The 23,536-nt window shown below is 39.3% G+C and overlaps 2 protein-coding genes across 2 annotated transcripts; one reads left to right on the top strand and one right to left on the bottom strand. All coding sequences in view use genetic code 11, as the record gives it.

The window, feature by feature from the left end:
* Window positions 1-9,981: 9,981 nt before the first annotated feature.
* On the bottom strand, window positions 9,982-11,553 carry EGR_03960 (hypothetical protein; the record flags this gene model as incomplete). The annotated part of the gene is made up of 3 exons (XM_024493209.1): window positions 9,982-10,111; window positions 11,161-11,255; window positions 11,443-11,553. The coding sequence occupies 3 exons, from the start codon at window positions 11,551-11,553 to the stop codon at window positions 9,982-9,984; spliced, it is 336 nt and encodes a 111-aa protein (XP_024352308.1).
* Window positions 11,554-14,187: 2,634 nt separating this feature from the next.
* On the top strand, window positions 14,188-15,330 carry EGR_03959 (Mechanosensory protein 2; the record flags this gene model as incomplete). The annotated part of the gene is made up of 1 exon (XM_024493208.1): window positions 14,188-15,330. One exon carries the CDS (start codon window positions 14,188-14,190, stop codon window positions 15,328-15,330), a length of 1,143 nt encoding a protein of 380 aa, XP_024352307.1.
* Between the last annotated feature and the right edge of the window lie 8,206 nt (window positions 15,331-23,536).

The raw sequence follows: 23,536 nt of genomic DNA, 5'->3' as shown, positions 1-23,536 counted from the left end.
TTATTTGACCGGAAGTTGGAAAATGAGATATCCAAAGAGTGGAGGCAGGTCAATTATAGTGAGAGTGTTATTTCTTTTGGCTTATACAATAATACAGAATCAATTCCATCGATGATACTGCGCCCTAGAGATGATACGATGCACAACACTGGTGTGACTTTTCCAGTAGGTTAACTAACAAACCGCAAAACTCAATATGCGAGTGAGCTTGCTTCATAGTTTAAACACTATTTTTATGCAATTTCATACCCTTTGACGCCTCAAATCTGTTTTTGGTAGAGACTTTGTGAATGTACAATTTTACTCTCTTACGGGAAGTAATAAATGAGGGTTTATTCAGTTAAATTATTCAAAAAGACATTTTAGTTCCTGAAAGGTAACTCATCCCTGCACTACCCACTAAAAGTGCTTCCCGATAGAGCATTTCAGTTCGGTAGAATGTCAAGTCCCTTTGAGTTGGCCATTTTAAGCTAAGAATATATAGCCTTCGTTTAAAATAACCAACAATATTTTTTTGGATTTTGTTAAAACAAATTTGCGCTTTTGTTAGAAAAGTTAGATATACACCATAAAACTTGTGAAATTCTAAGAGTAATATCGGAGCTCTAATGTGACTCAAGACGCCATTTAATCAGCGCGTCTACTACTACGGGCTCAAAAGTAAACCGACCACACAAGTTCAGATATGTTGCTGTTCGGCTGTGAAGCCGGTTGCTAAATTCACCTACCACCTAACGTCTAAAAAGCGTCATTATCCACACACTAGCGGCGGCACACGTCTCTTGTCAATCGTTTTCAATCCATCCAATCTGTCCGCGGTAGACTACGATCAAAACAGTTTTAAGAAATTGATGAAGAACGCATGTCACATATTTGTGACATCAGGTACGATAAGGAAATCCCACTCTTGCACCAATTTAAAGCTGGTAGAGAAAGTATAGACACGAAGAAAGAAAACGTTTACATATTTGAAGCATCTAATTACGAAATTGGAATAGGTAGTTCTTGGGCGAATAATATATATGTAGCCTCAGAAGGTATTATTACAATTGACAATAACAATAAATAATTGTTTTCTAATAAATAATTAATTAGTCTTTTGGCTATACCGTCTTTCCAAAGACAGTGAATCTAGCTGCACCATCCGGGTAAATGTCATTTACTTTCAGATTCATTTTAGACATTCACCCCAGTCAGCCAGTTTGACGACGTAAGACTATGCCTTTGCAAGGAAGTGAAGGGTCCCCCTTTGTTGGACCTCGTAGGCTTTATACAGCAAATCTTCGATTGTTTAACATACACATAGTTGAAATGTGCCTAAACTTTGCATTTATAACATCTTCATGATTTTGTAAGGCGTCCTGTACTCACACCTCTTCACTCAAAAGATAACTTGGAAGTTTAAATTAAAAGGCCTCTTCTTTTAACGGAACTTTCCACAACAATTTACAAAAATAGGAGTTAAGAAGTAGTTATTAAAACTTTGAGTTGTATTTGGATAAGTCTAGATGAGGCTTAGTAAGTTCGAAGGGGAGTTTGTGTAATGTGGTTGTCCTTTGTTGCAAATATTCTTAATACAGAATCACGTAAAATCTAAGCATGCCAATTCTAAATCTTAAGTCAATCTTGCTGTTCCTAATTTGTCTCAAGCCTAAGAGACTTTAAAGGCACAAGTCTTTTGCCTTCTCTCTACTTACACGCTAGTGTAAACTTAGCAAACGGTTCGATGCCTCAGAAAAAAAATTAAGCGCAGCCCTGCAATTCGCAGCTCATTCCACTTTTTAAAGCCATCAGGGAATAACAGGTAATGGCGTTTGATAAAAACACATTTGCATGAAAACTTCTCCTAAATACTCCCAACTACGTTTGGACTAGGTTGAACCAACTCACATTATTTACATTTTTCACCTAAAAGGGGGAGTAGATTTGGTTGCTTTCAACTTACAGTTTAAGTTAATTACTTTAATGGACTTTTGCACTAATGTTTTTAAAGTGCCTTTTTGAGCACTTTCCCACTAGTAATCTCCATCAACCGAAGTTAATCAAAAAAGTGGCGATCTGCACCCCCCTTGAGAACGTTCCCTAAGTTTTCGCCTTCATGACAATTTCCCCAAACATTCCTGAATCCGCTTCTCTCTTGCTTCGCTCTTCCTGATTGGCTAAGATAGTGTTAGCTGCACTTTAAATGCCTTAAAAACCTTTCTAAGACCATGGGCAATCAGTCGCCACAGGTAGGTATGACCGGGTCTGCCGAGTGACTCAGTTGGAGACGTGGATTCACCCATTCACCGACAGCCTCTGCTAGTTAGTTGCCTTGTTCGTTGATAAATGAAGGCATTTGGCCTTAAGCCTTCATCCGCAGCGGATCGGATTGAGAGTTTGAAAGCATCTAGAGCAGATGAAACAGTAACGCTAGGTTATAAAAGTTGGCGACGCAGATTATAACAACGTGGTAATTTGTTATAACACTCCATATTGAAGTGGTCATACCTAACGGTTACTGAGGGCCAACTTACACTTGATGAAAAGCTGTGAACATATAGAAGCAGCTCAAGTAAAATTTAGAGCTTTTTAACGTCAGAAGTGCGATTTCGTCTATCTAAAATTTAAAAATGGGCTGCCTAATGGCTTTGAATTATTTTTCTTTAAAAAAACCTTGCAAAAGCCTTGCATATTCACCCCAAGGTCATTTGTTTTAAATGCAAATCAGTTTGCACCAATTAAACAGCAAATAAATATCAACCATTTATTCTGTTTGGCTTTATTACCTTCAACAATTTTTCAGCTAGCATTTCCTGCTCATAAAATCGGAAACAGGCGCACGATTTTAAAATTAGCCTTTAATACAAAAGCACTTAACTAATCTAGGGGTTTATGCACCATTACTGCTTTAGATGTTCCTTAGATAGATACAAAAGAAGCTTATCCTTTTATTTCTTTCGCTTGAAATTTTCTAAGGATGAACAAAGGCTTACTCCAAGTCAAATTAAATGCTAAGTTTGTTTTAAGCAATAAGAGGAAAGACAGCGACAGCTCCTTATTCGGTCTTAAAATTTTGTGGTATATCATAAACTAAATGGTGCTTTCGCGTGACTTAGGGCGAGAATGTGTGTCATAGTCTGCTTAATAAACCTCTTTTTAAAATATTATTTGAACTAATATATTCTAAAACTAACTTTGCAGAACCAAGTTTGCTAAACATCACTGTGAAATTTGGGGAATGAGGGGCACTGCGATGTGCGAATGGAATAAGAGGTCCCATTTCGCAAACCCTCTGCAATTATACGTTTTATTCAAAAAATTGCCTTCGACAAATAGAATTTTTGAAATTTTGGGGTTTTTCGCAGACGTTGTGTCTTTATTGCATCGAAGAGAGGGCGTGTTTGTAAGGAGTGGGTTTATTTAACTTCATGAGAGAAAATGGAGCCAACATTAAATTACACGTTTTGCAATAGGAGTCCATTAATGGTAATTATTAGGGCGGAACCAAAGAGGATCTCTTTGTAACCAACAGTTACACCAAATTGTATGCACATCTTTTCGTGAGCACTCCCCTCCATTGTATTGTAAGGAGGTGCTGCAGTTTCTTCACTCTAATAAAGACACTTCGACACTCTAACTACATTTATTGCCTGTTTCATAAGGCACTAAATTTTCTTCACTTTTGCAGGCCTTTTTTGATAAAAAGACTGAATTTTGAGATGAATACCAAATAATGGCACAAACAGCCTCGATTTTGTGAGGGATAGGTTTTATTGCAACTACTCATTTTTAAATCTGCCTTGCTTACCATTTCTTACGCTAGAAAGAAGACGGAGACAGGCCGTGCTTATATTTTCCGGAGTCCTTCAACAGTTTTTGAACGGTTTGTAAATAACTAACCAGAATACTTCGCCGAATAGGCACTAAAAGAATTTTCTAATGCCGCCATAAGGCGTGGCGCAGGAGAAAAATTGCCGATCAAAGCCAATAACTGCCAAATTTGGGTTTTGAATCTCGCACAGGTGGGCACAGCTACAAAAGGGTTTACAGGGAATATATAAAGATGTTCAAATTTTCAACAGGAAACAACAACTTGACACTTTTTTGCCTGCGCATTTTCGATCATTGCGTGTGGTTTTTTGGCCTCAATACCTTTGTATGAGCTTCAGGAAAGGCATAAGGGTGAAAATACATTCTTTTTGCTTTAAAGTAGCGCTTAATTTTTCCCCAGCTTCATTTCGCTTTCATCATATGTGATAAGTAGATGTCCCCTTTTCCATTGTATTCATTTGATTATTGAAAAAGCGTTATTATCTTCTAAAACCACACCCTTAGGTTTCCAGTCACTTTGAAGATGCTTCCACATAAGTCCAGTGGGTTCAATGCAACTTCGTGGACGCAGTCTCAAGCGTTAAATAAGAACAATCAGTAAGTCATGAGGTGGTTACACCTAATAGATTACACCGGACTCTGGGATATCTGTTTGGTATTCCAGTTTCCGATGCATATTATCCAACACTTTCTGGAATTCAGCCACCCGAATTCTTCTTGCTCAATTCCGTCACTAGTAATTGAGCGCAGAAGAAGCTGCTGATTTGGCAGCTGAGACTGACCAGCAGGAATAGGTGTCCAATCATCTTGCAAGACAACGCTAGATTGACTAAATGCAATGCAATTAGGCCTGTTCAACACGGAGGCAGGAGCCGCGTCTTAAGATTTCTTTGCTTTCTAAATTTCTTTCCTTCTATAGCATGTAATCTTTTTAATCGTGTTCTGCGGTTGATCCTATTGTTCAATTTTCTGTTTACAAGCTCCGTTCAATGTTTGCCGAAGAAAGTGAGAATTACAGTGATTTAAACGAATCAGTCATATTTACTTTGTAATATTTTCTTGCTAGTGATAAATTATTCTTAACTGTGCCTCTTTAAAGCACGTAAGGTTACATTTCTTATCACAGTACTGCAGTGAAAACGACATGTCATTTCGATCACACGTGTCTAGAATATCACCAACCAAACACACATAAACTTAAATACACTCATGAATAAGCTTCATGAGTGGCAATCATTTCTTTATCTACAAATAATGCAGAATTGTTTATTTGCACTTCCTTTACATTTTAGGGGAGCTGCTGAATAGACTTTTCAGGCTAAATGGAGGAAAGGGAGGTTGGAAAGCTTGTTTTTTCCTTTCGACAACACCCCTCTCGGTCCCTTTTAAGTACTAAAAGACCTTCCTTTGTGAAGAGATGCTATTAATTCATGTCTACCCTGCTTAAGACACGAATATAGTCGACCGGCGTTTAATTAAAGATTATCTTTGAATAGGCGAGAACTTCAGTCTAAGGGGAACGATCATTGTCTTGGTAACCCAATTCTTCTGAAGGACAGTAAAGTTTCTAAAGCAAGAATTGAATAAAGAATATTTCGTAAGGCAGTTAAGTAGTATAAATAACCAGAAATGTAATCTAGTACTATCATCCAGCAAGGGTAAAGCTACCTATGAATTCTACTTCATTAAAGCTTTAGTCTACGTAATCGAACAATCTATCACTTGCTACCTCAAATTTCATCTACCTTTCGTCTCGGAACCATCTGACTGTTCCGTTTGGCATGTGATCACGTGAATGCCAAAAGCTGATGTCAAGTAGAGTTGATCAACGTTACCAGGTTGAATATCAGAAGGTATACTCACCCACTTAAAAGGAAAACATCCTATTATAGATATTCTCCATGACATGCGATGTTAGATATGGAGTTTCGCATTTTGACCAAATTCTTACATGATTTCCAACAAATTCACTAGTTCTGACTGCTATCAAAGGAAATATTTTTCATATACATCTTTGTCGAGCGGATTAGTCTCCATCAAAGTTATGGATTGACCTCCAGCTGATTTATAATTTTTAGTGCACAGTCCGTCGCACCAACGCCTCCAAGCATAAAAAGAGGGTATGTGTCTTGGGAGTTTGGGGGTTGGCAGTGACTGGAGCATTAGAGATAACCAATAGTAGGCTGGATGGCTTAACTTAAAAACTTATAAAAACCAATTCTCATCACTTATCATTCAGTTAAAAATCTTAAAACGATGCGTTTTAATGGAGCGAAAGAAGTTGCTCTCTAGCATTTAAATGTGACTGATTTATCCATCAGCTCCCAGTAGCTGTACAACCGACTTTTCCCTCCCAGTCGGCGTAGATGTAAACCAACTGTCTCATCACTTTTGGTATACAATTACTGGCAACTGCGTCGTTTTGAAAAATACTTACAATGGCTACACATATTTCTCAAATCTAATCAAAGTCTTTTTCATCGGAATCATATTTTTATAAACCATTTTCGGATGGCTAGCTCTGACGCTGTACACCACGCCTCCAGGTTGCATTGAGCAAATATTTTAAAACCTTTTTCGAACCCATCATTGGAAGGGACTTTAATTCGGTTTGTAAATTGCAGAAGCCTGAATCACACCTATGAGGTGTGAATAGGTCAGGTTACAAATAGGAGGAAAGTGGTAGGGACCAAAAAGGGGAGTACCGTGCCAGTAGAATGATACTTTGATCTGTGCTTTTTAAGGGGTTTTGCGTGTCTCTACGGGCTCTATATAAAATAGGTCATTTTTTTCGCTACTTTTATCAATAGCTGAGTGACCTAAGGTATAATTTTACTAAACGGGCTGAATTACTAATAAGTAGGGCAACACAAGTTTCAAAACTTTGCGACATTAATTCGTTTAAAAGTCCTGTCCATCTACTGAAATAAATTAATCCTAGCATTTAGAAAGCTCTCGTTGAATGAACGCTTAAGATGTTAAAATACTTTATTTTAGGCGAAGTTTAGCTGGCTTCAAACATCTAAAGCATTCTAGGGATTACATTTGAGCCTAAAACTAATGAAGTATTAGCAGAAAATGCGTGATTAATAGCAGATGAGGAGTGACTAAACTTATTACAATAATCTAAATTTCTCTCCCATACTTTCCATTTTGAATTTGCAAGATTACATTGAATTATTTCTTCTGCAAAAGACTACCTGTGGTATTCGATGGTAACTCCCAATCCTGTTGATTGCCTATCGAAGCCGGAGGCAAAGTAATAAGGTGTTATTATATTGCCTGGATCTCTCAATACAACTGAAGGAGTCTCTTGACCCGGAGGTTGCAGACAGGTAAAGGGTACGGCTAGGTCACAGCAGTGACGATCTACTTGACATAATCTCCTTGACCTAACCAATCATAACTCTTCCCTTTTTAAAGGAACCAAGAGGGATATGTTGTGTAAGCCATTTCTGGAAAAAAATACACTCGTACATTTTTTTGTTGGAAATAATCTAATATTCTCTACTATTTCCAGCAAAAGTTGTAGTATAAACATTTTAATATTTAGTGCCCTGGTTTTGGGGTTGAGACTACAAGAAACCGCGGAATATGTACAACGAATAAGAGCCTGTTTGTGTAAATCATTATTTTTTTTTTTTACTTGTTTCTTAATACGAAATCAAGACAGATAGTATTCGTTCAACAAACAGTAATTCGGTTGTTGCTCTTCCTCCTGCTACGATTTTCTTCTACAAACCTGCGAACTATTTAGATTTATGATCATTGTGGCAATCCTTAGGCTTCCTTGTAAATTATTTTTGTAGCAAATTGTTAAAATTCCAACTATGGTCTCGAAATGTGTCTCTTTACCAAGACTTCTCCCATTACCCGAAAGGGACCGATTTCCACTAAGGCATAAAATTACCCTTCGCGTTGGAAACATCCATCCATCAATTTGTACATATTTTGACATTTTTTAAATAAAAACTTGTTTTTTTTTGAAATAACGACTTAGGAAACAATATTTCAAAAACTTTGAAAGTACGATTTCAAGAAACACTGCCTACATGATCAAATTACAATGGCATATTCCTCTACTAAAATTACTTAGTCCGAAAATATGTGCGTGCCAACTTTTCCTTACTCATGTTTTCTAGAGGATGTGGTCTTAAACATGTATGATTGCTAATCTCGAGAAAATGAAAAAAAACTACAAGGAATGTCCTCATTCTCACCGAGAAAGCGCATTATGGGAGGCTTCTTATTACTAGAGGCCAAATACTCTGGCCTGCTGCAGTGAGAAAAACGGGTTTTTACGTGCATATGTGGTGTGACAAAATGTTTATTAATATTTTCATTTTTAAAAAGGCTACGTTTATTACTTCCAACTTGGCGTAATTCGAGGAATGTTGGATACGTTGGATCAGAGCTAGCTGACTTTCTGGCTACCAGCTAGCCGAGTTCGTTATTTTTATCCCTTTCTTGGGAAAGCGACTCTCAACAAAATCAAAATGATTCCAAAAATGGCAGTTTTCTAAAGCAGACAGTTTGTTGCAGTCATCCAACTTGTGGAAGCCCTATGCCAATAAGTTTAATTGCAAATGGCGGAGGACCTTGGAGGAGAAAATTCTAAGGTGCGTCTCGAATGCAAAACAAAGTTGTGTAGCGATAATTTGGATAGCTTAGAATGAAAACTGATAAAAGAATTGCCGTAGAACAACAGCTATATCTAGGTTTGACTTACATCAGTTCCCACAGATCTAAAGATGACACCATTTTTTATCGCATAATTAAATAAGAAAGACCGCAAATTTTTTATCGCTATCCAGTGCCTATAATGAAAGCCTAAACCTGTCTCAAGGGAGCCTTTTTGGATAGAGAACACAAAAATTAACATAATTTGGTGCATATAAATGATAACATTTGCGACGATTATCCTTCTCAACCAATTTACTTATACTTAACCAGTGGGTCTCCTTCCTTCTCGCGGTTCCGTCATCGTGTTGCTGTCAGCGTTCACAGTCTTCTATACGTATATAACTTATGGCTTCATCAAAAGTCACCAAAATCTCTTTACTATTAACTCGTCCGCTCTTGGAGATGCGTTTCAAGACATATAAGCAGCGTCCAGCTAATCGTTTAGCCCACCTCGCCAATACTACTCCTAGGATCATCAGGTCACCAATTTGATGTGGCATATGAGTTCTCTTTGAAGATACTATGAGATTTTGGCTTTAAGCCACTCTCTGCTACAACAGCACAGAAAGTCTAATCTGACGTTAAACTAAGTGAAATGGTCGTCACGGCCTGATATCTATAAAACTGATAAGTAGATAAACATACTACTTAGATCTCTCGACGAAAACCATATTTAAGAAAGTGCTAAAAATAGTCTAATCTCATAAATGATTCCAGGAAGCTTGCTTAAAAATGAAATGGCAATGGACCATATCATAATTTACAAATTTATCCTGCAATGATCGGAGCAAATTACCAAATGTATTGCCTCCTAAACCGATCGCTTAATACCTAATGATCATGTTTGAATTCATACAAAGAATACCAGGAGGGCAGGAAGAAGTAGAGCTAAATGTGGACTTCATGTTTCCAAATCAATGCTTAATTTCCGATGTATGGTCACCTTTCACAAAATGGCATCATTTGGCATTAACCCTTGCAGTGGTGCTGACCATGAATTGCACTGGTGTCACCAACATCAAGCTGTGGGTTATATGATATGAGTGGGAAAAAGAGCAGATACCCCTTTAATCTCAGCCAGGAGGCATCACAAATTTGATTCGACAAGAATAAAATAGTTCTTTCTGACATTCTCATGGCATGCACTTGGGCAATAAATCCTTTTTAAAGAAACTAAAATTTATTTTCTTGGCTTATTATCGAAAATGGCTTTTATAAACTACTAGAACATGCCTGAGATTATATTAAGAAAGTGGTCAAATGAGCAAATATCAGAAAAGTGCTTCAGCTAAATTGAATTATTAACACGAAACTGGCGGTAATTGAATAATGCTTATAAAGAAATGAATAAAATGTTCACGCATAATATTCGACGTTGAAGAATTTCCGGTTGACGAGCAGCAGAGGGGATTACCTCCACTAAGTGTAATTCTTACTGACTGCCATTTTCATCCTTTCGAGTAGTCTAACGCTCTAAAGTGAACTTCAAACGACTGAAGTTAAACTTTTTTGTTGTGTCCCAAAATCTTGGCGATACTTTGGAAGAAAGATATCTACGTGGATTATGAAACGGTAAAAGACAGTTATTTGCAATCTTAACTGTCTTGATTTAGCACTAATTATTTATTTAACATTTCATTTTGAATAAACTGGCGCTTAAGGTGGTATAGCCTCTGAACCGCATCGGCAGTACCTAGAATTTCTGTTTGTCAATGATAATTGTGCTGGTATTGTTTCATGAATTCCTTCGCCTTCAGGAGACTTGGGGTGCTACATCGGTAGCAGCGATTTCTGTTAACAAGGGGCAAGTCCTAACATGAAAGATAGGAGAATATGCAGCTACCCCTAACAGAGGGGTTAAAATGATGTCAACCTCCGGCAGCTAACCCATTCTTGTATTCTTTAGGAATGCCATTTATAACTGAAGCGATACTAGTAGTAGAACTGGAAAGTGTATTACGAAGTAGTCTATGCTACCTGTATGAAATTGTCACCTCCACCTCTCTGCTATCCAGATAGATATGGTTGAACAGAACTGAAGTGAGAATGATGTGGTAAGGAGGAATAGACGCGAGAATTTATACTTATGAAACTATTGTAAACCCAGTATTCTCTCAACTAGCGATGAGTTCACGCGATGGTCTGCACATTTGCCCTCCGCCCATTACAGTTCTCTAGCAGGACGGAACGCCAGGTCCAGTGGAATTGTCAAGAGGGAACAGTGACGCTGCAGTCGGATATTGTCCCAATTGTAGTTGACTGGGGCTTTGAAATCGTGGATAGTTTTATTATTTTACCGAATACGGTGCGATGGCTAACTCAGGTGGTTGATCATGGGAAGTGTCGACAATCTAAAGGCGAGTGGCTATGCAATACTTTGAGCATTTACTTCATGCTTCGTTTTGATTCGGCAGCCACTGAAGTACGCGGCCATTATACTTCTGCTCAGCCGTATGGTCTCTGGACCATACCCGTAGCCCTCCAACCCTTCTATAGGTCAATTACATGTATTCTGGCATAGTAGTAGCCTTCTTTCGATTTTGAGGAAGTCTCTGGGCACTACATTAATATAAAATTCATCACAAGTTACTTTAGAAAAAATTAAAGGGAATAAGCACATAAAATGAATAAGTGAGTTTTGGGGAAGTGTTCTTTAGTAATCACTGGTGTTTTAAACAATATTTATTTCCATGAGCTTCACAAACACATCGTCTTTTTCTGCAATTTGAAAGTCTTATAAGATGGCTAAAAGTATAGATCTAAATAACCATAAAATGGGTAATCAGTTCAACGATTGTTATTAATCAGGTTGCGGATGGTTACCAGAACACGATAATATCCATGAAACTGTTTAAATCTACTACTTCGAGTTACTGGTGTCAATTCATTCCTCCTGCACCATGCTGTCGAGCCTCAAGTCCTCCCTAAAATCGTAACAAGTCGCACCTGTAGGGAGTTTGATTTATCATCAATGCACAGAAAGGCTGGTTGGCGAAGCCGAAGCACAACGACAGAAGATGATTTACAAAACCTTATTCGCAGACAACATTTTTCCATTTGTATAAAAAACGGGTAATATGTGAGTATAGGTTGAGCATTTGCTCCTCAACATAAAATAGAGTAATGAAGGGAAATAAAAAGGAGACTGGGAAGGAAATGGGGTGGAGCATTCAACCGTCTTTGAGATTAAATTAAAAATTCCACCTACACAGGCGCAGCGTATTCTTCAGTCGGAATTGGGGAAGTGTGTAATTAACTTTAGCAGTGAGAGGGATTTGCTCCTGTAAAACGATGCAGTTATGCAAAGATATAAAATAACCTTAGCCCAGCACCACTACCGCAAACGAAGAGTGGAGTTAGAGAAGAGGATAGTAGCTGGTGAATAAATCACAGTTGGCGTCTAGTCCAAAGACTTCCACTGTTAGATCAGGTTATAATTTTAACTACTCAACGGTTTAATGACACTACCAATGCAAACAAAGTGTGTTAAAATGTCTAATTTTGACAAGTCGTTTTACGGTGAGAGAAGGAAAAGTAGTTTGCAAATGTTATGGAATATAGTGATTGTGCTATTTTGGAGGACTGCAGAGGTGGAAATAGAGCCACGTTTTGTTGAAATACACTCCTATAAAAGTGGCCATTAGTGCTTCTACCCCAAGAATGTAGTTGACGTTGTTTGTATGTGGGACGCTGATATATGGGTCAACGGACCATGAGAGAAGCCTGGCTATCACTAAAGAAATATGTTTTTCGTGGGCCGGAGGAATGTGGGATCCAAAGTGTTTTACATTAAAGACATTATCTTAATCATTTTAGAAATATTTAGAAATCTTGAAATGGTACTCCGACGTCCTGATTAATCGCCTACCGAATCCAATCGTCAAATATAGACGATTTCAATCAGGTAATGCCAAATTCACGAAGATGAGATAATTTCGCCAAAGTCATTACGGCCATATTTTAGGTAACAGTTGATAAAATAACAACCTATTTTCCCGCACTTTTTGATTTCGTTCTTATCTATAGTGAACTCACTCTCGTCTAAATACGAGTGACTATCTTTTTTGAATGTTAGACTGTCAACTGGTTAAAAAAACCATCACCCCCAATTGGAGCTCTGATGCGTAAGAACACCATTTTTGGTGTGGAACAAATGTGATTCAATTACTTTAGTCATGAAAATAAATCTTATCAATTTTTATGACCAACCCACTTCAAGCAATCTTAGTTTTGTGAAGAAATCAAAAGTGGACATCTCTAGATTTGTACTTTTAGTAGACCTCTTCCAAAACGGAGTGGATGAACTTTACTAACACATAATCAACAACTTTAAATTCGCTGACATTTTAATTTCGGAATATGACATGTGGACTATAACTAATAAAGTATAAAAACTGTATATTGGCCATGAAAGTAAATCAAAAGGGAGTGTAGACTGATGCAATGCGTCGACATTTCCAGCCTTCCCTTCCCTATGCAACTAAAACTACCGATGAAAGGCAAATCATCATCGAGGTTACCTGTATTCTTGAGGCTGCCTTTGAAAGTGGCCCAAACCACTTTGAATTTGGGTCGCGCAGGCACTTTGTAACCTCTACAGCCGAACTCCACTTGTGGTGTAATTTTCCATCTCAAATTGCCTCTGTCCTTCGCAAGTCATTATCCTCAACACGGTGACTCACCAACATACTCAAAGCTCCCGCATTTATTTACGACAAATTTTAACCTGAAAATTAGATGAAAAACGCCACTAATGCTCCAGTGATTTTGCTGTTCTGCGCTCAGTCTACCGCCACAGGGGGAATTCCCTTTACTCCAAGTGATTTAATTCGAAAACTGATCCAACCGGTTGATTAGCTACCATCTTGTGATATTTTTATCACTTGCATTTCTAATTAAACGTCTAGCGAAAAATAGCCTACTAGTCACGAAATTTCCCTATTAGTCACGATCAAAGCCGTGTGCTAAAGTTGGCATTGATTGTGAAAATGACCCGTAGGCGTGCCGGTTTGACGAGGGCAAAAGTGAGTAGACATGGTAGAGTTTGATTACCGCCGTAGAGACCAGAATACCATCGAAACCCAATCATGCCCACATTCAACTGGGTCTACAAAGATGTCATCCAACGGCACACGCATCTACACACGAATTTGATGCCGCGCGCGTATGAGTGACGAACAGCCTCGCCACTTGATTGGCTCTCGCTCTGGCAACGAATCGATTCCCGGCCTGTCTGTCCACTCTGCACAGCCTCTGCTGCTCTTACCTGTTCGTGCGTGTTCGCGCGTGCGTACGTATGTGTGCGGGTGCGTGCGCGGCATTCGCTTCCTCCCCTTTGCGTGGTCGTGTACGTACACACACGTACAGGCATAATTTTGCCGGGATAATATGCATGCGCTGTTTCGAGGCTGCGCCTGGGAATTAAGTTTGGCTAATTAACCACGGCAATTCCACCGCACACGGTAACACGGCATCAGGCTGATTCGTTCCAGCGTAGCCAGCAAGTCCAACCTCCACGCCCAACACTCGCCAACCCCTCACAATCGACAGCGGCTCCCGAACCACACAAAAACGCCTCGGCTGCCACAAAATTCACCTCCTCCACCCTACGTTGAGGTAGAACCCAGTGCGCCGCCATACATCTCACTGTCTACTGACGAGGATCCAGAAGACCTGTTCAAAGAAATCGGCATGCCCTCTGTGTCTTTTGCCTCCGACCCTGCCAATAGGGGAGGTGGGTCTGGAGGGGGAGGAAATGGCGAAGGAGGAGGCGGGGGAGAAGAGGCCCAATTACGGGTTCCTCAAATGCCTCAGATAGCTCGGGGCTTCTCTCTCGTTCCAGAACGTCTGGGCAGTAAGGGAAACAATCCTGGCGGCGGATCTAGCAGCAATCCCTCCAAACAGAGACAAGGAAATAAAGGCATGTTTGGATGTGAAGCCGCTATCCGCATTCTCGCCTACTTTGCTGTGCTCGTGACACTCCCCTTCTCTCTGGTGATGTGTCTTAAGGTGATTGCCCAATACGAGCGCGCTGTGGTGTTTCGTTTGGGTCGACTTGTCTCCGAGATCCCCAAGGGACCAGGTCTAGTGTTCATTCTCCCCTGTCTGGATAATGTCAAGACCATCGATTTGCGCACGTTCACATTCAACGTGCCTACACAGGAAGTTCTCACCAAAGATTCTGTGACAGTGGCAGTAGATGCTGTTGTCTACTACAGGATTTTTGATCCTGTAATGTCTGTAGTCAACGTAGAGGATGCGAATCGTTCCACGCGTCTCCTGGCCCAAACTACGTTGCGGAATGTTTTAGGTACCGTCGATTTGTACCAACTACTGACGGCACGAGAACAGATCGCGCATTTGATGCAGGACTGTCTAGACACTGCAACAGAAACATGGGGTGTAAAAGTCGAACGCGTGGATATTAAGGACGTCCGTCTGCCCATCCAGCTTCAACGCGCTATGGCGGCTGAAGCCGAGGCAGCCCGAGAAGCAAAGGCTAAAGTGATCGCCGCAGAAGGTGAACAAAGAGCCTCAGTTGCTTTGAAGGCAGCAGCTATGGAGATTGGCGAATGTCCAATTGCGCTGCAGCTGCGCTATCTACAGACCCTCTCCAGTATCTCCGATGAGAAGAACTCGACAATTATTTTCCCTCTGCCCATAGATCTTTTGAGCCTCTTCCACCAGGCCTATACCTCCAATCTCTCCTCAGCGGGCCATCCACCAAGCGAAGGCACACTACACAGCGAGGATCTTCCACCACCGCCGCCGCAGAGAGCCTCTGTGGTTCATCAGAAATCCACCACAGATACTCTCGAGGAGGCACTCATTTAAGCAACATCCAGACCAATCCGTCTACTAGTGCCACCACCAATACCACTGTTATCTGGCTTACAGCAACCCTACACTGTGTACATAAGCAGCACTCAGCACAGGTGAGAGGAAGATGACGGGAAGGACAATGATGATCAATCTGATACTTCTTTGCCATTTCACACCTACTGCGTCACCACTAACACCACTACTACTACCAACACTAACTCAAAAATGTGATTGATGAAGTGAATCCCTCTCTTCTTCGTTCTCAATGTCGCAAACCCGAGCCGTACGTTCTTGCTTCCCTGCTGTTGTAATGCGTGTAGCATGAGTGTAGCCGAACTCCCATACATTATTTCGCTCTAAAGTGACATTTCTGTAAAGACACCATTTTGGCGGTGAATTTGACGTCGTATTGGTGATTTGACATGCCTTTTAGAGATAGCTCAAACTGAAAGGTTGCTCTTTCGGAAATGGTGAAGGTGTTTTCTCCTGCAGTCTTTGAATGGGGGACAATGAAAGGTATCAGCTTGTCTAGAGTAACAATTGATACATGTGTGCTGCTGTTCTGACAACTTACGGCAAATCATTCTCGCATTTTAAAGCAGGAAATTAATTCCTTCAGGAGGCATATACTGTAAGTCCTGCTAGGTTTTCTAGCATTGCTAATAGCAAACAGTGCCCAGTTTGGGTAAATTGTTTTTAAAATAAATCCCAAATATTTCCAAAATCACAAGAACAAAATTAGGATTGAGCTAGAAACTTTTTGGTCTATTTCAATTTTATTATGGTTTTTGTAATAAAAGTTAAGTGTCCTTGTGATAAGAGAATGCAGTCCACTTCTGCTCTTTTATTCACCGAACCACCAGTCATGTTTCAGTATTTACTACTTCCTTTGTGCATGAAAAAAAGATTTCCTTCTCAACAAAGGGAAGTGCTTAGTTTTAGGCTTACCGTGAATACTGTAGGAGCTGCAAAGTTTTCGGTTTAACTGCCATATTTTCTTTGCAAAATTTTATACCACGTTATGATGTTTTAAAAGCCGTTTTTTTCTACTGTGTTCCCCCTGATCGGAAAGAGGCTATTAACATGAAGTCGATCTTTGGAGCGTGGATTAAGTATTACTGATTCACCTTCATCAATATGACATTTGATCTGCTAGACGCCAATGAAAATGAGTAGTAAATTTAATTTTAGCCTGTCGTCAAGTCCGATGCACAAACTGACTTCAGGACACAAAACTGCCTGCACTGCGGACTGAATTAATTGCACGGGGCACAAGGTGGACACGGCTTGCTTTTCCCCTTGGGAGATTTTGCCCTCAAGTAGTGCTCATTCAACTGCGGTCACCGCGTTTACGGGTACAGCCATACTAAATTCAGGCCACTTGAACCCTTAACTTGTAAGCTGAGGAAGATGTTTTAGAAGACTGAGATAACCCTCTTTTTAAGTCTTCAGTAGTTCTAGACCAGAGTGGACATTTTCCAAGAATGCTGAGCTTCTTAATCACTTCTCATGAAAAAAACCAATGTTTTAACTGTTAAAAAGTAGCTTTTTACTAAAACTTGAAGAAAATACGTGAATCTAGGGGCACTAGCACATCACGTTCTTTGTTGACAATTGCAAGAATTCTTGCTTCGAGTCCGACACTACCATGTGCGTATCATTCAAACGATGAAGGAGCTGCCAGTTTAAATGTAAAAATGAGAAGGCTCATTTATTTTCCCTGTGTAAAGAAAAATGCGCCGAAATTGTTGGAAAATAAAAATTTCGGATTTTTGTTCAAAAAATTTAGTATGCAAACGGCGGCATTGATGTGTGTGTTTTTATTTCCTCTATCCCCATTTGCGTACATGTTCCTGCATCTCGGGGCTTGAAAGACGAAAAAAAAGTTGCGTCCAGCTTTATTCCGTTTTGCCTCACTGCACCGGAAATCTGCAGGCATTTTAATGTCATTTAACAGAACATTCTCTCTGTGGCTAAAATGAACTGTGCATAGCTGCGCAGTTACCATAAGTGACCATCGTCTCTATTCCGACTGAAAGTGTGGGCTGGGTCTTGCTCAGCGACAAAAATCGACTGCTGAGGGAACATTTCATGAAATCAAACGTCATGCTCCAAACACTACATTCCGTGATTTATAACCCTGATTTGATAATCATTGCAGAAGTGAAAAACCCGAACAGTCATGCGTGAAATAGGTGGCGCTATTATTCAGACAAATTCCGTTGACATAGCAACATTTGCTCGATGAAATACTGATTAATAAAAGCAAAGTCTGCTCAAAGAATTGGCACATCATGGTCCCTTAATGACCAATGTCTGTAGGCAGTTAAACTGACGCGCAAAGTTTGCCGATTGTGGCAGCACCAATCCTTGACGCATCGTGGATGAGAGGCCACAATGGGACAAGTCAGGGAATTTTTACTGCGTCATGAAATATAGAAAAGTTTCGACAGATTGCTCGAGATAGTTAAGATTTGTAGGCTTCTGCAAAAGTGCACACTAGAGAGGCTGTAAAAAGCCCCCAAAAGCTGTCATTTGTTTAATTCCTGCTTTGAAGCATATAATTTCATTGAAAGCAATTTCGGTGAATACACTAATGAGTGCTTGAGAAACATTTAAGGTTGGTTCCGGTAGATAGAGATCTACATGCCTGCCGAAAGTAAAAATATTAGGTTAATTCTACTAGTGTTGCTATGACAGCATAAATTAACAAAGAATAATTTGCAAGTTTATGGAAATTTCATAATGAAAATCAAACAGTTACACAAAGCTAAAATAATTTGTTTGTTGAAATGGCTGTCATCACAATCCGTAATCCCTTCCAAGACGACTCCAACAGACATTGAAGTACATTTAAAAAAACACTTCTTCTGTTGCATTAAATGGCTTGAGCATAGCCACCTCTGCTTTAATCAGACATTCATCCCAGAACCAACTGACCATTCCACTTGCCATGTGATCACGCAATTGTCGAATGGTATTATCAAAAAAAGGTATTAATTACCACTTGAAGAAGTATCGCTTGGGGAGAAAAGAAAGGATAATGATGTAGTTGCGGAAAGGGAATCACGTCCCTTAGGTCAAAACAGCTTTGTTGATGAGGGTATGCTAAAAAGTGGAAGAAAATAAGGGACACCGCACCGATAGACTGATGCTTGTCTACCCACACAAATAAAAAATCGCAGGTATTTTACAAGCATCTATAATTCATGAAGTAGCATTGCATAGGGCTCTTCCAATCTTTTCGACCACCTTGAAGGAAATCATTCATATCTGCCTTGTTAAAACAATCTATTTGGCAAATTTAGCACCCACAAAGTCTGTATTTTTGATACTCAGGGGCAATTTGAATGATACTGAAAACCCATATTCGTGTGGAACTACCGTCAGGGTAGTCAGTCCATAGCGATGGTGGTTTACACTATCCGCAAAGTTTTGGGTTTTGCATTTAACTTGGCATTTCACACACTTCATAAACTATCTAGCTTTTAAAGTGGAGTATTTTGCGGAGCCAAACCCACATTTATTTGTACTTCTTGATGGAATTACTTGATCAGCAGAATGATTTCCCCTAAGCATATATTTCCAGTGTCAAGTGAAACTAAAATTGCTTCATTTTTGCTAAATGACATAAGGAGCGGATAAGACTTGCAAACAAGATTAGTTTACGAGGGCAAAAAGAGCACCTGTGAAGGTATTTGGCCATAAAGTTACCCCTGAATGTGACTTCAGCTGACGCAGGGCAAGTGGGTGAAGAACTGGAAACGGTTCTTGAAGGTGAACAGCACTTGAAGCACACAAAAGTATAAAGTTAGTAAACATTGCAATACTTCTGTTGGTCAAGTGAAGTGAAGTATGAAACAAGGCAGCATTTACGGGAAGAGAATAGTGAAAGCTTTTATTTATTCATTCATTTTTATCATTCCCAGAATCGAAGGCTTTCCCAGCTGAATACGTTTTAAGCAACTTTTTTACATCGAAAGGGTAACAATGGGTAGAAATGAAAAGCATGGTCTCTACAAGTCGCTTTACCAGCTTATAATTGTTTTACATGAGATTCTTAGGGTTACTCGGTCCTGGTATTGAAAATAATCTCATATGAAAATCGCAATATATCACATTTCATCTGTTTTTGTAGTGAAACATCGTGGAATCCCTAATGATATTGCACCGGGGAAGATGATGTATTGTTTTCTTCGCCCGCAGGAAAGCGATCGAGACGCGGCTGTCATAATTAATCCGCTTTCAAGGGAATAACTAAGGAAGCTAAATATGCGGATAAGAACATTGTTAGGACAGACACAACTTTCATGGAAATGATATTTTTTAGTTCCTAGGGTCTAGCAATGAAGCGAAGCTGGTTTATACCGTCATTTTATACCTCAGGGTTATACTACTTTACTAATGTGTAATTAGAAGAACTCAATCAAGTTCAGAATTAATTTTCCAAAAGCACCTTATAGGTTTCACATGTCTTGAAATCGAATGAGTAAACCTTAAGGTAAACTCCCAGTCTTAGGTATGAAAAATCTACGAATCCATTTTAATAAAAATGTACTTTAAATCCTACCCATCCTTTGTCCTTGAGACGGTATTAGTTGAAACTGTTCAATGACAATCAAATAAAAGCGCTCAAAGGTTTAATTAAACAAAAAAGGTGCTATCTCACATACAGGATAGAATGAGATGAACTGTTGAACATTGGGAATATTGGGTGAATAAAGCCTTCTTTTTTAAATGCAGTTAACTAGATCAAGCTAATTTTCCCCTCAACTTCTAGTAGTAATTTTGCGTTATTGTGGGACACTGGTTCAAAGCACCCCTATTATGCGATCAGACGGTATGAAGCATCTCAAGTCATCTCTGACACCCTGATAACAGTTGTCTTTGTCTGAATACTTTGAGTCAACTAGACACCGTCACAATATTGTTAAGAGAAGCATGGAGACTAAGTTATGTATATAAACAAAAACAGCCATTAGCCAAATACCTTCTTCTTCGAGATCGGTCTCCTGTTTTGACCTCAAGAAACCATCATGTTTTGTAATCAGCCATGCGAAAGGATTTAGCTTAATGCCGTCAGTTTACATAATAAGAGATCTTCCATCTTGTTTATTGGTGATAACATCTGCAATGGATTTAGTTGCCATTCTCAAACTTCGCATTGAGGATGGAATTTTGTGTCCTCAGACTGACCTCAGTCTGTATATTCACTTGCCCACAGTAGTCATCCCTAAAATCGCTTTCGCTGTACTAAAATCCGATTACGCTAGCATTATGCTCTCCGTGGAGAGCGCTTGCCAAAACTCGCCAGTGTTACATCCCTTATGCGGTTAGTCTGTAGCGATGTAGTCATCCACAGCATGTATGTTTCTTTAAACAAAGAAATCAATGTAGAGCTGCAAGTCAGTCGTGATGAGGTGAAAATGCAGATCAACATAGAAGAGGGTGTAACATTTACCTACAGAGAGGGGATACTGAGAAGTTATGACATCACAGTAGTATAGACAGTGTAATTAATCACGGTTATTTTTAAAATACGATCTTGATACGCGTGCATCTAAAAATTTCTTATGATCTTCCCAACTCTCCTACTTCAATGGAGGTTAAGGGTAACCCCAATGAGTTCAGTTTTGGCTCCTTTGTGAAACATAAACGTCGCATAAATCAACGCAGAAGCGCTCAATTGCTCAAGTAGCGACAACTGAAGAGTGCAAAAGTCCGGATGCAGAGAAAATCCTTGAGTATATAAGACGAATGATCATATGATAAGAACGCGAGTTCCAAAAGTCAAATGAGCGAAGGAATCTGAAACTCTTATGATAAATGCTGCTACTAGCAGAAGGCCAAGGAAGTGGTGCCTAGAACCCACTTTCACCGTAAAAACTTATTGTTTTGAAGATTCGGGCTATGCTGATGTTTTCCATTTAGTATTCACTATAGTAAGTAAGTAATTTTATTCGCAAAATATGCATTGAAAATTGAAGAATTTTGACAGATAGCTTCAGGAATACTCCTAAGTCCTATCTAGAACTCTGTAGTAAGCATGTTCGCTTCACGGAGAAATCCCCCATCAAATAAATAAAACTTTTTCATTTGCGATTTCTAGTTTAATTTAAATCGAAATTTTTGGTTCTTTCTTAAGTAACACTTCCTGTCAACCGCTTTCACACTGAGGAGATATTATAGAATGGAGACGTAATGGAATAACAGGGACCATTCCCACCATAATGCAATTTTTTGTCCTTAAGAGTTATCAGCATTCATTATTCCCTTCTGGCAGGTAGTTGCTCAATTAGAATGCATGACCTTTTCTATATCACTTACAGGTATCTTCAGCAGCAGCGTTTTCCTCTCAGCATTGTTATAGCTTGAACCCATTTCCATAGTACACTTGAGCAGGGTAAATGACAAAATCTTTTTTATGGTTAGGCAAAAATAAGCAAGTTCACTTTTGATCGAGTTTCTGGTGAGAATCAACCGTATAAATGTGCCTGCAGACACTGGTGCCAGAGTAGCACGGTGTATCTTCGATTTAAAAAGCTTAAGAGTCTGATATATGGGCAGGAGTTTCAGTTCCCCGTTAACAAAGTATGTTGTCACCCATTCCATAATTTGCAAAATTATATTAAAAATTCGGAGAAAATACATTAAAATTCATGTTCACTCCGGCGGTTCCTTTGAACTCTGTGAGGTGCATTCAATTATAGTCAGGTTCGGGATCATATCAGTAGATTGGGATCTGATGGGTTAAGTAGAAGTCGTGTGGTTCCAAGTTTGCTCGCTTGATGGCATCAATTTTTGATAAACTCACGATACATTTTAAAGTGTTTTGGGTACATTGAGACTAGATCAAATCTTTTAGGATGAAATGTCCACTCATGCATTATTTAAAATAAAATACCGTCTAGAAGGGCACATCTTTTGATAATGGCACAAGTTTAGGACACTAAATCAACTCAAAAATGACCTAATTTAATTTTGTGGGATAAAAATAGACCATCCTACCTTCCTCGGATTATGGTTTCTACGGCACTGATTGGTTGCCCATTTTTACGCATGTCTGATCACGCTCTCCCGAGGAAGAGAATCACTGACACAATGATTACTGGCTGGTACACAGCTTCGGGTACAATTGAGTACGCCCTGCTAACGAAGTTCTTACTTTTTAAGCGAAGAAGTTGCTAAAAGTCAAAATTGTTTACACCCGTTGTGTCAAGCAAAAAGCGAGTTGTAAAGTTTCAAGGAAAGATGCTTTGGTAATTGAAGGGTAAAGACGTCTCCGGTAATGCAGTCCTTTTAAGACTAACTCTAAATGAACTTAGTCGTAAAAAGGTTGTGACCAATTCATCCCGAGATGTGTTAAAAGGTACACAACTAAATACATAGAAGGACTGGGAGATTAACAGCATAGGTGGGATGTTCAGAACCGAAAACCAATTGCTCGGAGACCGAGTTCCTAGGAGTTGCAAAGACGTATACCATTAAAGCAAACATAGTTCCATTTGATAGTCACCGAGTTATCCGTGGAGGATATAGACATGATTCCTCTGCTGAATGGATTGTGCCCGAGGGGATTTAATTTGTGCAATGGTGCTAAGGGCTTGACTGACGTCTACAGCGAGTTTACTTCTTATGGAAAGAGTCATTTGAAAGAGTATATACTTAGGAGCAAAACAGACTGGCAAAACTGATAATACGAGTAAGGACCCCGAGGAGGTGCCTTTGTTTTTGGAGAAAAATTAATCTAGAGGCAACAATGTAAGGGTGGTGTACATTGCCGAAAAATGTTAAGAAAAAGGGTGAAATGGTTCAGTTTTAGAGAAAGAATTTTGAAGTTTAGAAATGATTTGATCAAATGAAGGATCCTAAAAGAAAGAATTGGAGTAATCACAGATGAAATGAAATCCTATAGCTTCTTTTATTTCAAAATGGAATCTGAAAACGAAATTTGTAGCATGACAGGTTCATTTAAACCCATTTAAAAATACCCGTGAATCCATTGACAAAACAAGCCTTTCCTGTGGAGCTTCTCAGGTGATTGACAGTTTCACCATAACCTAATAATTTAGGGCATTACTCCTTGTGAAAAAGGCTTTTCTTTCTCTACCAGTAGTATAAATTAACCAGTTGTTCCACTACTCTAAGTTATTACTAGCTAAAGGGAAAGGAATTTTCGAGGTGATGGTAAGTGGAGAAGATTTATTACAGCTGTAAT

The sequence above is a fragment of the Echinococcus granulosus genome, assembly GCF_000524195.1.
Source record: "Echinococcus granulosus chromosome Unknown EG_S00023, whole genome shotgun sequence".
NCBI classification, from domain to species: domain Eukaryota; kingdom Metazoa; phylum Platyhelminthes; class Cestoda; order Cyclophyllidea; family Taeniidae; genus Echinococcus; species Echinococcus granulosus.
Note: the sequence above shows the minus strand (reverse complement) of the source record. Positions and strands in the feature narration are given on the sequence as shown.